This window comes from Parasteatoda tepidariorum, chromosome 6, assembly GCF_982258835.1.
Source record: "Parasteatoda tepidariorum strain Cologne lab strain chromosome 6, Ptep-v5.0, whole genome shotgun sequence".
Taxonomy (NCBI): domain Eukaryota; kingdom Metazoa; phylum Arthropoda; class Arachnida; order Araneae; family Theridiidae; genus Parasteatoda; species Parasteatoda tepidariorum.
The window spans coordinates 43519911-43534307 of record NC_141760.1 but is presented as its reverse complement, the minus strand read 5'-3'; the positions used below and the strand labels follow the sequence as shown (position 1 = coordinate 43534307).

General features: G+C 26.9%; 1 protein-coding gene across 3 annotated transcripts; it reads right to left on the bottom strand.

The window, feature by feature from the left end:
* Nucleotides 1–699: 699 nt before the first annotated feature.
* On the bottom strand, nucleotides 700–13255 carry LOC122268328 (uncharacterized). Of its 3 annotated transcripts, none has more exons than XM_043039391.3 (6): nucleotides 13034–13241; nucleotides 8661–8786; nucleotides 6959–7153; nucleotides 4339–4599; nucleotides 2725–3012; nucleotides 700–1312 (listed from the first exon to the last, which is right to left on the bottom strand). In XM_043039391.3, the coding sequence occupies exons 1-6, from the start codon at nucleotides 13057–13059 to the stop codon at nucleotides 1246–1248; spliced, it is 963 nt and encodes a 320-aa protein (XP_042895325.2). In that variant the 5' UTR covers nucleotides 13060–13241; the 3' UTR covers nucleotides 700–1245. The 3 variants fall into 3 exon arrangements, with proteins under 3 accessions (XP_042895325.2, XP_087021880.1, XP_087021881.1); XM_087165754.1 differs by lacking the exon at nucleotides 700–1312 and adding an exon at nucleotides 1780–2078; XM_087165755.1 differs by lacking the exons at nucleotides 700–1312; nucleotides 8661–8786 and adding an exon at nucleotides 1780–2078 and having other exon boundaries at nucleotides 13034–13255.
* Between the last annotated feature and the right edge of the window lie 1142 nt (nucleotides 13256–14397).

Below are 14397 nucleotides of genomic sequence, written 5' to 3'. Positions count from 1 at the left end.
AAACATTTGTGGATAATTAATTTCATATCATTCCATACTTCTGTTATGAAAGTTATTTACGAAATAACTTATTACATGAGTAATAAGTTATTTCGTAAATAACTTGTATGATAAATAACTGTATGAACAGTATATAATTGATGTAATTTAAATTGCTTTCTTTTAATAAAGTTAACTGTCTTTAATTGATGAAAGCTCAAATTTGCAAGATTCATTCGATCAAATATGTATCTTCATCATCTATACATTTTATTAAAAATATGCCATTAAAAGAAAAAGTGGAAAATATTATACTTGAAAAATTAAATAGTATTTTGACTTTTTCTGTTTTTATCCTGTTTTTAGCTTTTATTTAATTGGAATTCGTAATTAATACTATTTTCGTATTTCTTAAAGTATATATCATATAATACAAATAATTTTTCTATTGTTGCTAGCATAAAATTTCTTACCATTTTTTTTCAAGTTCAATTTTTCGGGGCAAAATTTAAAATGCAGAACTAATATTTAATTAAAAGTACAATGCTAACTAAAATATTTTAAAATACAAATAAATTTGAATTTCATAATAGTTATAGATCAATAGTAAAAAAAAGGGGAGCATTATTAAAAGTAATATTTATTACATGATAGAATTCAATTTGGATACGCAAGTGTGTGTGTGTACGTTTTATTATTTACTCCTTTCACTTTAGTATATAAAGCAGACTACTATTTATTTATCTATTTCTGTTTAACTCGCATGCATACATACATACATACACACATACATAATTTTTCTTTAAAAGTAATTTTATGTTTAAAGTATAATAGTACATAAGTATAACAAACATTTAAAGTATAATAATTATATAAGTTTAAAATATATAAATTTGAAGTATAATAGTTAGAAAATTAAAAATTCGTGTAAAAAATATGGCCTAGTACATAAGTCATACGTTCTGGTTTCCTTCAGGACATTTAAAATTTTATCACAAACCCTTTTTTTTAAAACTTTTAGTATTTTTCCGAATTAAAAACTACTGAATAATATTTCTACGCTTTATAATTTTCTTAATAGACAGTTATGTTGTGGTTAGCAATTTTCGTTTTGTTTTCCATGCTACTATACTCTTCCTTTTTCTGGAAAACAGATTTTGAAGAAACTGCAGCTTCCAATTAATAAGCATCAAGGTAATATATATTTATTTTTAAGAGGTCGCCACTTTTATCGTCAAAAACATTAGAAAATGAAATAACAGGCAGTCATAGCCTTGCACGAACAGAAAAAGAAATTCTGATGAAATTACCGTGATGTAGAGTAAAAACATTTCTGAAAAGAAAAAGAAGAAAAAAACATATTTTTAGTTAATAGAATTAAAATAAAAGGCATTTAAACTATTCATTTGGCAATTTTTCCGTTCCTATGGTAAGGATTTAACAGAAATTCTGGCTTTCGAAATTCTACTTCTTATTATGCACATTTAATAAAAATACAAAATTGAAAAGTAAATTTTAGTGAATAAGAAGTTTTTAGGCCGTTCTCTAAAATATAAAGAAAAATTTACCAAATTTTACCACATTTTCATGAACTATATATACATATATATATAATCAAAGTCATTACCGAAGCTCTTCGATGTACCCATAGAGCCACAAACACAGTAAATTTAATTTCACCATATTCCGGTAGCTTTAACGCTTAGCTGTTACCCTAGCTTTTGTCCACAGCTTAAAAAACGAAATGTAAGCACCTTATGTAATATAAAAAAATAATTGAAAAATAAACAATACCAAAACTTTAAAACAGACACAATTTATTAATTTATTATAAAATACAATGATTTTTTACCAAATTCAGATATTATTGATATTTATTAAATATGTACAGCATAAAAATTGTAGTTGAATTTAAATGAAATGTTAAGGTAAGATGTATACTTCAATTTCACTTTGATCAATTAATATCTTTTCCTTTATATTCTACGAAACTCCGGATTTTGCAATGTTTCTGATTTTCATCAATTAATTTTTGCAATGCCTTACTGTTTATGAGAGGAATTTTATCTACTTGTCTCCAATTATCTTCTTCAAAGGATCTAATAGAAAAAAATAATATTTAATTCTTAATTTTAAATGAAAAATGGGTATAATAATGTAGTGAAAGTATGTTAACCCATTCGTATCAGTTTCCCGTTTAGGACGGCTTTACTTAAAGGACATCAAAAGCTCTTAGAAATGATATTCTAGTATAAACTAAAAAAAATTTAAGTATCCCATTTTTTAAATTTTATTCACTGTTTATCCCTTATGGGTTTAAAAAGATAATTTATCCATCATTATTTTATTTATTCGTTTTTTATTTTATTTTCATGTCATACTTGAAAGTTGTTTTCCATAATATCAACAAAAAAAAGTCTTAATATTGTTCATTTATTTTTGAAATTCGCAAAATAGTTTTCTAAATTAAAATATTTAAAAAAAAATTTTGCTTTTAAAAAAATCATACATATGTTTAGATTTCGACTGTCTTCCCACATTTTACAATGCGTTTTCAAATTGTGAAGATTTATCTATTTTTTCAAATAAAACTAAACATTCAAAGAAAAAACTTTTCTTAGTACAATATATATATATATATATATATATATATATATATATATATATATATATATATATATATATATATATATATATATATATATATATATATATATATATATAAAGGTTTCGAATTATACTAACAGCATAAGATGCTCTGTTTCGTCTATTAATTCCTTTACGATTATCTCACTGTCTTTTCCTTTATATTCCAAGAAACTGCGAATTATTTTTTTTCCATCATTGTTTGTGATTGATCCCTTTCGGCCATGTGAAGTGTTACGATGCAGCAGGCGAGGAATTCTATGTTGAAATGCCTGTTCTCCTTGGTATACTGTTGTCCATTCATTTTGTAAATCATTGTTGGTGTTTGTTAGTGCATCAAGAGCAGAAACTCGATCTCGATGATTCCAATTTGCCTCTTTTGATGAGCTTAAAAGAAAAAAAAAGAAGTTGATAGTTTAAAAAAAATGACTGAAAATCTAGTAATAGACGTTGGATATTTCGAGAAATGTAATTCATTAGCAACTATTATGGTAAGGAGATAACTAATGTTCAAGCAAATGACTCTATTTCAAAATGAGAGCAAATAATTTAGTTTTCCATTTTAATTTTTAACAAATGTCTTAAATTTAAGACATTTTATAGCAATTTGTGTGCAAAATGAAGGAAAAACTTTAAATCTATTGAAGTTGGTAAGATTTTTTTTTATATAAGAAAAAGCAGCATGAATAAAATTATGATGTATCACACGAATTAAATGTTTGGCACACCACAATAAAAGGAACTTAGATTCGAAAAAAGAACATCGAAAGCAAAAGTGTTGATGTAAAATTTAAAATCATGCTTTTTTTATTTCTATCAGAAATGTTTTTTTTTTTTTTTAGCAAATATTACCAGCTGTTAAATAGTGCTGAAAATCCATGAAGATATATAAACACATTTTATATTCTATGTTATTAAATAGCTACTTCAGAAAAAATAATTTTAAAATTTTGTCCTTTTATATGATTTAGAACAAATATGACGCGAAATGTTTTAAAAAGTACTCATCGCTAACCAATATAAAAATTCATTTTTATGCTAAAAAAATTCGCAATTGAAAAGTTTTATCATTTTTTTCGACTGTGGATTTATATATTTTTAGAAATAATAAGGAGTTCGATATTACTTCTTCTTGCAATTTTCATGTTATTACAAATAAATTATTGTTTTTTGTTTACTATGTGACCAAAATTATCCGGACATTCTTCTTTCTAAATCATGCTAGTGTAATTTTTTTCCTTCCTTTTTATAGTTTTGACTGACTTAGTTAGTTCCTGTAGTTAGAAAGGTGGTTGGACACTTAGAGGTATAATGACTTTTTGCGGCTTTCCGAACTCAACTCTATAGATATCGGAGAAAGCCTATTTCTCTACCATCAGGATAATTACACCATCCGCCATCAAGACTTACAAAGCCATGCTGCGTCGAAATGAATGTTCAGAAACTGGACTGACCTTCACTCAACGCAGTGAGTCGCGAATACTTTTTGGACAAATTATAACGTGGACCATTCTAACTTCAATTGACCATTCTAACTTCCAGCATTTTTAGTTGTGACAGACATCTGGAAGTCAACTCCTATGGTTCACTGCTATTACTATTGTTTACTGCTATTAATAAATGTTACTGTTAAAGCTATGTAATAAGAAGAAAAAAATGAAAAACCTGCAAATTAAATTAAATATAATAAGAAAATGCATAAATTCAACTTACCAGATTTTATCCATCCTTTCTTTTTGATCTCTTATAGATAGTTCTTCGTATACTCTAATACACTCGTGGGAATTAATTACTGAATAGTCTATATTAGACTCCATCGTGCATTCAACTTCAGTCTGTAGTACTTTAGAGTTCGAAGTAGAATTTTTATGAGAATAACACAAACACGATTTCTCCACTGTGTCAAGCCACTTTTTAATGTAGTCATCTGTTTTAAGTTTGTCTGTATAGTTTAAGACAGCTTCTTCTGAAAAACTGGGGGTAGAAAAATATTGCATGTTATATGAACAAAATATAACATAATTTTATAAATAATATATGTACACTACCGGTCAAAAGTTTGCGAAAATTTTGAAATCTACAAAAAAAAGTTCTAAATTCAAATGTTCATAGAACTGCGAAAAATCATTCAAATGGCATGAAAATTTGATATGTTCTAATGTGAACTCTTTACAGTTAGTTACATATGATCAAATTGCAATACTTTGTTTTTTGCGAACTGAATCCACCTTTTCATCATGAGTTGTTTCTATAGTGAAAAAAGTTGTTAAGTTTGAACACTTGCCAAACTTGCAAAAAAAAATTTTTGTACTTTCTGTTAATAGAAAATAGTTATTTGAACAGTTCTATGTAAGTCCTCAAAATTTCAAATCGATTTGATTTTTTTTGACGAAGTTATAGAATTTTGAAAAACATGTGTACTTTTCTCGATTTTTAAGCATTCCACATTTGCGGTCCTTTGGTCTATACATCTTCGACCAAAGAACTTTTTAATTTTAATGTTTTCCATATTTTCAAATAATTAATATTGATTATAAAACAAATATTCTTATTTATTATTGTAATTATTGTTACTACAAGGAACTTATTATGAATATAATTAAAACAATATCTCATAGATGTCACATTTCATCTAAAATTTGTTTGTTCTTGCAAACGATGCTCTGATATTAGAATCGAAGTCAGTTATGGGACATTTTACAACAGGAATGGAACTCTATATCACTTGAAGTGATTAATGGTTTATTAGAACGAATGCTATGCATATGTAAGGCTATAATAAAAGCAAAAGGTGGATGGTTCGAGGAATCTAAGATTTAAATGTTAATTTATTTAATTACAAAATACGAATAAGAATATGTTAAATATTTGACCTGTTGTAAATAAAATAGTTTAATAAAAATGCAAATTTTTTATACTATTGTTATTATTTTTTTAGAATTATTTATGTAATTATTGTTATAACTTTTTAATTTAATTTAATATAAAGTAAAAATATCACAACAAAACTAATACAGGTAAGCAATAAATATAAACAATAAATATAAACAATAATAATTACAATAATGAATAAGAGTATTTGTTTTATGATAAATATTAATTATTTGAAAATATAGAAACATAAAAATTAAAAAGTTCTTTGATAGAAGATGTATAGACCAGAAGACTGCATATGTGGAATGCTCAAAAATCGAGAGAAGTACACATGTTTTTCAAAATTCTATAACTTCGTCAAAAAAAATCGAATCGATTTGAAATTTTGAGGGCTTACATAGAACTGTTCAAATAACTATTTTCTATTAACAGAAAGTACAAAAAATATTTTTTGCAAGTTTGGCAAGTGTTCAAACTTAACAACTTTTTTCACCATAAAAACAATCCGTGATGAAAAGCTGGATTCAGTTCGCAAAAAACAAAGTATTGCAATTTGATCATATGTAACTAACAGTAGAGGGTTCACTTCAGAACATATCAAATTTTCATGCCATTTGAATGATTTTTCGCAGTTCTATGAACATTTGAATTTAGGCCTTTTCTTTGCAGATTTAAAAATTTTCGCAAACTTTTGACCGGTAGTGTAAGTAATCTTTAATTGTCCCACTCACTATAGCAGTCAACGCCGTGTTGGGTGATTAACCCACTATATCTGTTTACGGCAAGCAAAAGTACTTTAAATTTATAACCCTTGATTTGAAATTTTTTTGTCCTATCCATAACTAAGTGGATATTAAGAGGCATTATCACTTCTCTATCTATTAGGTATAAACCTATATGCAATAATAAATTTAACTTTGAGTAGAAGGTTAGCAGTTTTAAAAGTGGGTTGCTCTCTAAAAGAATTTCATTGGTTTAATTAATTACGTTTTACCTTATCTTTAATATAAATCACTTTTTCTTTTAAATATAATTCTGAGTTATAGAGATTCTTTTAGCCACTGTTGACGTATCGTATCTCTAATCTAATATTTCGGAAGGATGGGTGCTGATGTTATAGTATAAGTTATCGGTAATTTGGAAAGTTTATGGTGATTGAACTGGGATTAAATTATTCTTTGCGTTTAAAAAAAAAAATCATATTTTTCTAGTTTTTTTTCATATTTTCTTTTTTTCAGGTCAAAATGTAGAGCCGAGAGGAACGCAAACATGGCTTACAGCTGTTGTTCACCAAGTAACTGCTCCAAGTCACTATTTAGAATTTTTCTGTTCCTTTTGATGTAAAATCTTTTGTTATGTGTTGAATTTAAAGAAATATAGTTTGTAAATTAAATTTTCCAAACAATAAAAGCTACAAAAGTGTTAGTATAGATTAAGAAAAATATATATATCTACGTACTAATTGATATGCTCTGTATTATTTTCCAGTTCATTCACGACTTTTTCAGCATTTTCGTTTTCATATTCGACGAAGCGTTGATTAGTACAACACTCTCTATGGTTTGTCATTGTTAATTCCTCAGCATCGTCTGAAGTCCTATTCTGCTGGACAGGTACTTCATCCACGTGTTTCCAATCAGTTTCAATTAAAGACCTGTATAAATATAGAGAAAAAATATTAATAGCAGAACTGCGAGTCGTGGTGGCTCAAGGAATAGAGCGTTCGCCTCCCAATAAAGTGTCTCAGATTCAAATCCCACCAGTTGTTGGTTGATACGAATGGTAGACAAGGGATCTTGGGCAGACCAAAAAAAAATATACAAAAGGATTATGGGTCAGAATCCCCTTTTCATCGGGCTAACCGAGGGAATTTTTTTTGTTGTTTTCTTCTCCATGTAACGCAAGTGCAGGTAAGTTATACATCAAATAGTCTAAATGCTTGCCTGAGTTGAGTTCAAAAATTACAAGGTTATAGAGCTGAACATTGATAGTTGTTGATTCAGAATAGGATTGGCTGTTCAACGTTGGTTATAAAATAAAATAACAGAACTGCTACTAACAATTTGATGTAAACAGAAATCCTCGATGGGTTTCTTTGTTTATCTTAATATAAGGTACCAACACATCGTTTAATGCATCTAGATTATACAATGGTACATTTTGTGAGATCTACTCTTCATTTAGATATCACTTTAATTAGCCCGTGCAAAGAGTTCCGTTAACCCATCGAACTTTATTTTAATCTAAATACTTATGTATTATAGAGTGTCTGGGAGAGGGGAAAGGGGATTTTAGTTGAATATTTAAAAAATATATATTAAAACGTACAGGAAAAATACAGATTTTCATTTATTTATTTTTTTCAGTTTTAGGGGATGTATCCCCCGGAATCTCCCGTTTAGGACATGTTCAGATTAACAGTAAAAATATTCTTTTTTCCTTCCTTTTAATCAAATTCATTGGCTACAAAATTAGTGGTAAATGAGAAACCTAAGGAAGAGTGTTTTCTGTAAAGGATAGGTGAATGGAGCATAACAGGGGTCATATTCGGAATTAGAGGGTCATCAGAAAAAATGTTGTCAGGGCTTGAAAAAAAAATTCTGCAACGCAATAAAATATACACGACTTCCGCGACCCTGATAGATCTTATTCCTTTTCCCCCACTCTCCTCTTGAATACAAAAGTTTGACGCCTGTTATTTGATACTGATCTTCCACAATTATGATAAATTCAATGAAGCTCAGACAAAAATTTAAGTAATTATGGAAAAGTACTCCTTATAGAGAACTCTTAAGAGATCTAAATTGGAAGTGTTTGATTACTGGAAACTATTTATATTAACTTTTGAAAGTAACAGGCAAAATAACATAGATAAATTATAAGTTTTAACTATTAAATTTCGTGTTAATTACATTATATAAATATATCTCACTTAGAGAATTGACTGCATAAGCTTAATTTAAATTTCTTAAAGATAAATAAATTAATGAATAATAGTTTGGTCTTATTGAAATAAACATACCTTTAAACATTGAAATTGAGTTCCAAATTAATCAATGATTTATCTAATCAATTCCGTTTAATTGCGATTAATGCATTTTTTTAACAAAAAAAACGAGGGTAAAACTTAGGATAAATGCATAAGAGATAAATATACGTACCAAAAAGAATTTCCTGCTCGTTCAGGATCTCGTTCTGAAATCTCGTAATAAGTGTGTAATGATACATCACTTTTCTTGTGTGTTCTTCGGTAACTTAACTTTTCATAGATGTTGTTTATTTTTCTCCTGGTAATTTAAAATAAAGTTTAAAAAAGCATTAAATATAGCAACAATTTAAAATAAATGAGAATTCAAAAAAAATTATTACTGAGGGTGGATTTGAAATTCGAGGCATTTTTGATATCCGTCAATCGAATATTTTTAATCTTTGAGCTTAATAGCCTGTTGTCTTAGATGTTGGCGATTTTTGAAAATATATACGGTTATGTGTTATTATGTATAATAAATATTATAAGAGTTTATAAAATGCTTTATTTTAAATAAATTTTTAATAACGAGCAATCCTTAAAAATTGGCTATCCAAACAACAAAATAAGTTTTTTTTCCCTACCAATTTTCAATGCGTAAAGCAACTTGAAGACACTTACTTATTTTAAAAGATGCATTTTATAAAAATTCTATGAGATATCTTGGATGCTTATTTTTTGCTTGTTTTCCTTTTTTAATAATTTTTTGGTACATATAAATTGTTTTGAGGTTTTCGAGAGAAATGTTTGTTACCCTCAGGTCTGTTACCAAAACTAATGACTTTTCAGAATTTCTCAGTAGATGATACCTCGACTTTTTAATATATTGATTTTATGCTTCAGCATGTGGGAAAAGTCATTTTAGAAACACGGGATGAAAGATTACTTAAAAGATTTGGATGAAAGATTAAATCGAAGGTGTTAAAATTTTCAAAAAGTGAGAATTGGTTTGTTACCAAGTTTTCAAAGTTAATCATTGAGGCTTTATTGTCAAATATAAAGAAAGTCAGTTAGCCCTATCGGAACTATAATACCTTAAATCTAAAACTTTTACACCTAGCCCCGGTCTGTTCCCTGGAGACGTATTTTGTTAAGTTTAAAGATGACTTAGTTAAAGATGAATGATACAGTCTTAGCAAGTCAAAATTTTAATTCAATATTGATGATGGCCATTAAAACATTTGCAAGGCATTTACACGAATCAATGTTAATCCACAACAATGATAAATTTTAAGTTTTATTTTAATGATTTCAGTTTTAAAAATTACTAAAATTTGAAGATCAGTCAGCCCATGCCTCAAATTTGAAATTCAATCAACTGATCAACAGCATAGCCAGTCAAACTGTAGTCGAAGATGTATTTGGATATCCATTGACCGAAAAATAAACTATAGCGTATAATTCTGCTCTATTTTGCAATTATTAACCCTGTATTACAAATACAAAAGCACAAATTTAAGTCAGTAATTTGCTTAAAAAGTACCGAACGAAAGAAAAACTTTTATGCAAATCTTCTCATTAGTCGAGTTATGTATTTAAAAACTTTTAAATAAGTAATTTCAGGGGTTTACACCCCTGAAATTACTTATTTAAAAGTTTTTACTTATTTAAAAGTTAAGGGGTCAGAGAAGGCTTAACCCCTCAACAGGCATGAAAATATTTAATAACGTGAATGTTCATCAGCTTACATTAAGAATAAAAAAAAACATCGATAGGGTTTTATTTTGATCCAGATAACTTAATTAATGTAAACTGGTGATGATTTAAAAGAGAGGAATGGTTGAATTTAGAGATGACTAAACTGATAAAAAGAGAAAATATAAGTGGCCATACTTTCAGTGCTGACGAATGATTTCTACGATTTATTTTTATATCAAGTATTGTAAATATGTAGTATTGTAAAAGATAGGTATATTAAAATATAGTGAAAGGATAATCGAAAGAATTCTAGAAGATAGAAAAATTCATTCATTAAAACTGACAATAAAGTGAGGATGATTCCTCACTTATTACATTTATTTCATTAAAAGTTTGTGCAAGTGCGTACATTTGCTATATTCTACTTGATTTTAAAATTGACTGAGAGAGAGAAATCGATAAGTGCTGTGGGAAGAGAAAACCGTTTTGAAGTGAATTAATTTTCAAACATTAAAAAAACTCGAGAAAATTTGTTTACTGAAAGCTGAAACTTATGAAATGTGAATGAGAAATATTATAAAAATTATAATTAAATATTATATTATTATTTCTGTGCCCTCAATTGAAAAAATATAACTATGTCTATTTAAATAAAAGATTTTTTGAAACTTATTCATCAATATCAATAATAAGGCCCAATACTGCTGAAAACAATTCCTAAAAAAATGTGGTTGCGTTTTGATGTTTGACTGTTGTTCTTTTTTTCTTTTCAAAATTGAACTGTAGTTTTTGTTATATAGTTTATTTTTTTATTATATAAGTTGGTTTTTTTTTTTTAAATTATCTTGCAGTCAAATTATGTTCCTTCCTTGCAAAGCATATGTCAGTTGAGTCGAAATTAAAAACTAATTATGATTTATTAATATTATATGGAAAGTTTGTCATAATAATCAAATTCGGTATTATACCTAGAAAGAAAATAATCGAGAAAAAATTAAAATATGTCAAAATTCCCAGTTCTTCAAAATTCACTTTTAATTATTGTAAAATAAGTTATAAACTAACATAAAAACAATTGCATAAAAAGAAAAAATTGTTTCAGACAGAACAGAACAAAAAAATCAGATTTTTGTTATAAAAAAAGGGCTGTTTTCTGAAAAAAACGGTCTGGTAAATGTAAATGAGTTTATATTCAAACATAGTTTTAAAATGTGGTGGGCTAGTAACCGCATATCGAAAACAGAAAAATTAATTAAGAGCTTATGTGTGTTTAGTTTCTTAGCAGCATATAATTGATCTACAGAAATATCTGATCTGAAATATCTCTGAAAAAACCAGTTTTCATACTTTAGAGCTAATTAATAAATTAAATTGGTGCTATATTCCTAATTAATGAATAAAGTTGAAAAGATTAGTGAAAATAATCGTTTGCATTAATTGAGACTCTTACTGTTGGAACAAAATGTGACATAACATATAGTAAGCTCAAAAAAATGCTAAGGAGAAGAAAAAAATTTAAACTCCGCAAGTGTATGATTAGTTATATTTTCATTAATTTACAATTTGGTGAAAGAAAAAAAAACAAATATTTTTGTTCCACAGAAGTATAAAGAAGACAAATTTATAAGAAGTAGTTTTTTTCTTTTTTTTTTTTAATATTCATTCGATTTCATTTTAAAATATATATATAGAAAGGCATTTGAAAGAAAAGAATATTGAAGTGCAAAATAATTTTTAATTCTTGATAATAATAATTTTTACATTTCTTGAATATAATTTACAAATAAATGGAAAGAAACATTTATTCTTCTATCATTCTATGCACTCAATGTTTCGAATCATACTTTTTGCTTAAGGAATTCCGCTTTAAAAAATAATGCATAAATGAGATATTTGTTGATTATATTTGAAGTCAATTGAAATAAATAAAATATTTAACACCTGTATATCTTTATTTATTGTTAAACTTCCAGAGTTAGTTGCTAACGTACGTTTTTGAAATCGAATTTCGTTATGCGGCCCCATGGTTTGCGGTAAATTAAACTTTAATGTTATTATATTTGTACTTTTCTGTATTTTATAAAAGCAGCAGTGCGATTTCGTGCTAAATTATATTTTTAAAACAAACTATAAATAGTATGAGGAATAAATCATTAAAAAGCAAGAAAAGAAACCTAGGTTGAAATATAAAAAAACCTGTTAATATGCGAATAATATATTTTTTTTTCCTTATAGAAACACAAAAATAACATTTTAGACCAAGTACAAAATATTATCCAGCTCTGCGCAGAATTAATAAAAATAAGGACCAAATCGGCATAACCAACGTTGAAAAAATAATAATAAAATTAAATTCTTAATAATAATTATTGATTAATTAATAATTGCAAACAGTTCTCAAAACTTTTATATTTTTATTAAGTTTCCAAGATTATCTTAATAGTCATTTTCAGTATAATAATACCAGAGAGCCTCACAATTTTATTCATATTAATTTATTAAAATATTTAGAATCCATTTTTTTTTCAAATTAAAAAAAAAACTGAGTTTTCAAAAATTTTTCAGAAATAAAGGAATTTAAATTTCATTTAATTATGAATGACACATATCATTGCTAACCAAAACCTTAATCTTAATCAGTCTTCAACAAAAAATACTTAGAAATTCTTTAAAATAAAAACCTGAGTTGTTAGTAATTTCTGAGTTATCAGAGAATTTAAAATTCATTTACTTATGAATGCCAGATATCAATCCTAACCGAAACCTTAATCAGTCTTAAACAAAAATACTTAGAGTGCATTTCTTTCAAATTAAAACCAGATTATTTCATTATTGCCTGATTATTCAATGTCAATTTCATTAACTTACCTTTCCATAGACAATCGATTCCCCATTTTTGATTTGTTGAAATACTAATAAAGAAATGTGCTTCAGTAGACAGTTGTACAGAGCCGTAGATGGAACACGTACTACTAAGAGTAAAAATTTGTTAGGACTGAACTGGTTGTTACAATATCTGTTGTGAAGAAAATGGGGACCTTCCTGAATCTTATCTGAGTGGGCGTAACGGAGGATATGGATTACCTATAGAGCACGGTGCTATGGATGAAAATTGAATAGATTGTATTGTTCAAATTCAATGGCTAAAACCAGTTTACCATTCAAACTACTAGTCATGATTGAAGATGAACTTCTTCTAAGAATCCGTTCTTACTCTAAATCCGAAAACTCTTCGACTGATGGGGCTTGCTTTGTGATATTTGCTCTTAACATAAAACAATTCAAGAAAGGGAAAGAAATATTTAATATGTTAATCGGTAAAAGAGGTTCCTGGAAAATAAAGGATCTTAGGAAAAAGAGTAAAGAGAGTCCCTGCAAAGAAGAGAATAGTAAGAAGGTTCCCCTGGAAAAACAAAACAGTATCCCCAAAGAAAAATGAGGCACATTTTTTTTTCTTTCTTTTCAGGGGAGGGGATATTTTTTAAAATTTCTCAATAAATTATTTTTTTGAATACATTTTTTATGGAAGGATTTTATTGTTTAATATAAATTTTAACATAACTTCTATATGCATTAATATTATTAATATAAATTAATATTGATTTATCTTAGCATTAAATACATGCATTAACTATATTAAAAATTGTATTATTTAGATAAAAATTAGCCGCATTTTAGTTATATTTGCATTTTTATATGTAACAAATGATTAAGTAATCAAATTAAGGACTGGTCAATACTGATTGTTTGGAACGAGTGTAAAAAAAATGAAAAAAATGTCTCTTTAAGTAGATTTATTTTAATATTTTGAATAATATACTTTAAAAACCAATTATGAGCTTTATGTATTAGACAATAAACTTCTGATATAGAAGATTATCTTTGAAACAGTAATGTTTATATATTTCGAATTTTGTTGTTACATAAATTCAAACGAGAGAGACTTTCCTATTAATTAAAAAAAGCGTCTTTCAGTCTATTATAGACTGTAATTTTAAGTTAAAATTAGTTTAATTTTGATTTTATTTTCATTTTTAAGCAGCAAAATGTTAAATAATTGATTGTATCACTCGTACTCAATCCATCACAGTGCTAGTTTAAGCAAAAGTATCAATTAAAAACAAAAGATACTTTTAAAATTAACTTATCATTTAAATTGAAGATAAAAGCACAAAGTTTTTCTGACAAAGTGGACCACCCAATTTCAGCAACTCTCCCCTTAATAATAGAGC

Bases quoted from the DNA above. Each gene is read 5' to 3' on its own strand.
- LOC122268328 (XM_087165754.1), bottom strand. From the start codon at position 13,059: ATGGGGAATCGATTGTCTATGGAAAG. The intron at 8,787-13,033 runs GTAAGTTAATGA...TTAAATTACCAG, and splicing joins AATCGATTGTCTATGGAAAG to GAGAAAAATAAACAACATCT. The intron at 3,013-4,338 runs GTAAGTTGAATT...TTTTCTTTTAAG, and splicing joins GAAAGGATGGATAAAATCTG to CTCATCAAAAGAGGCAAATT.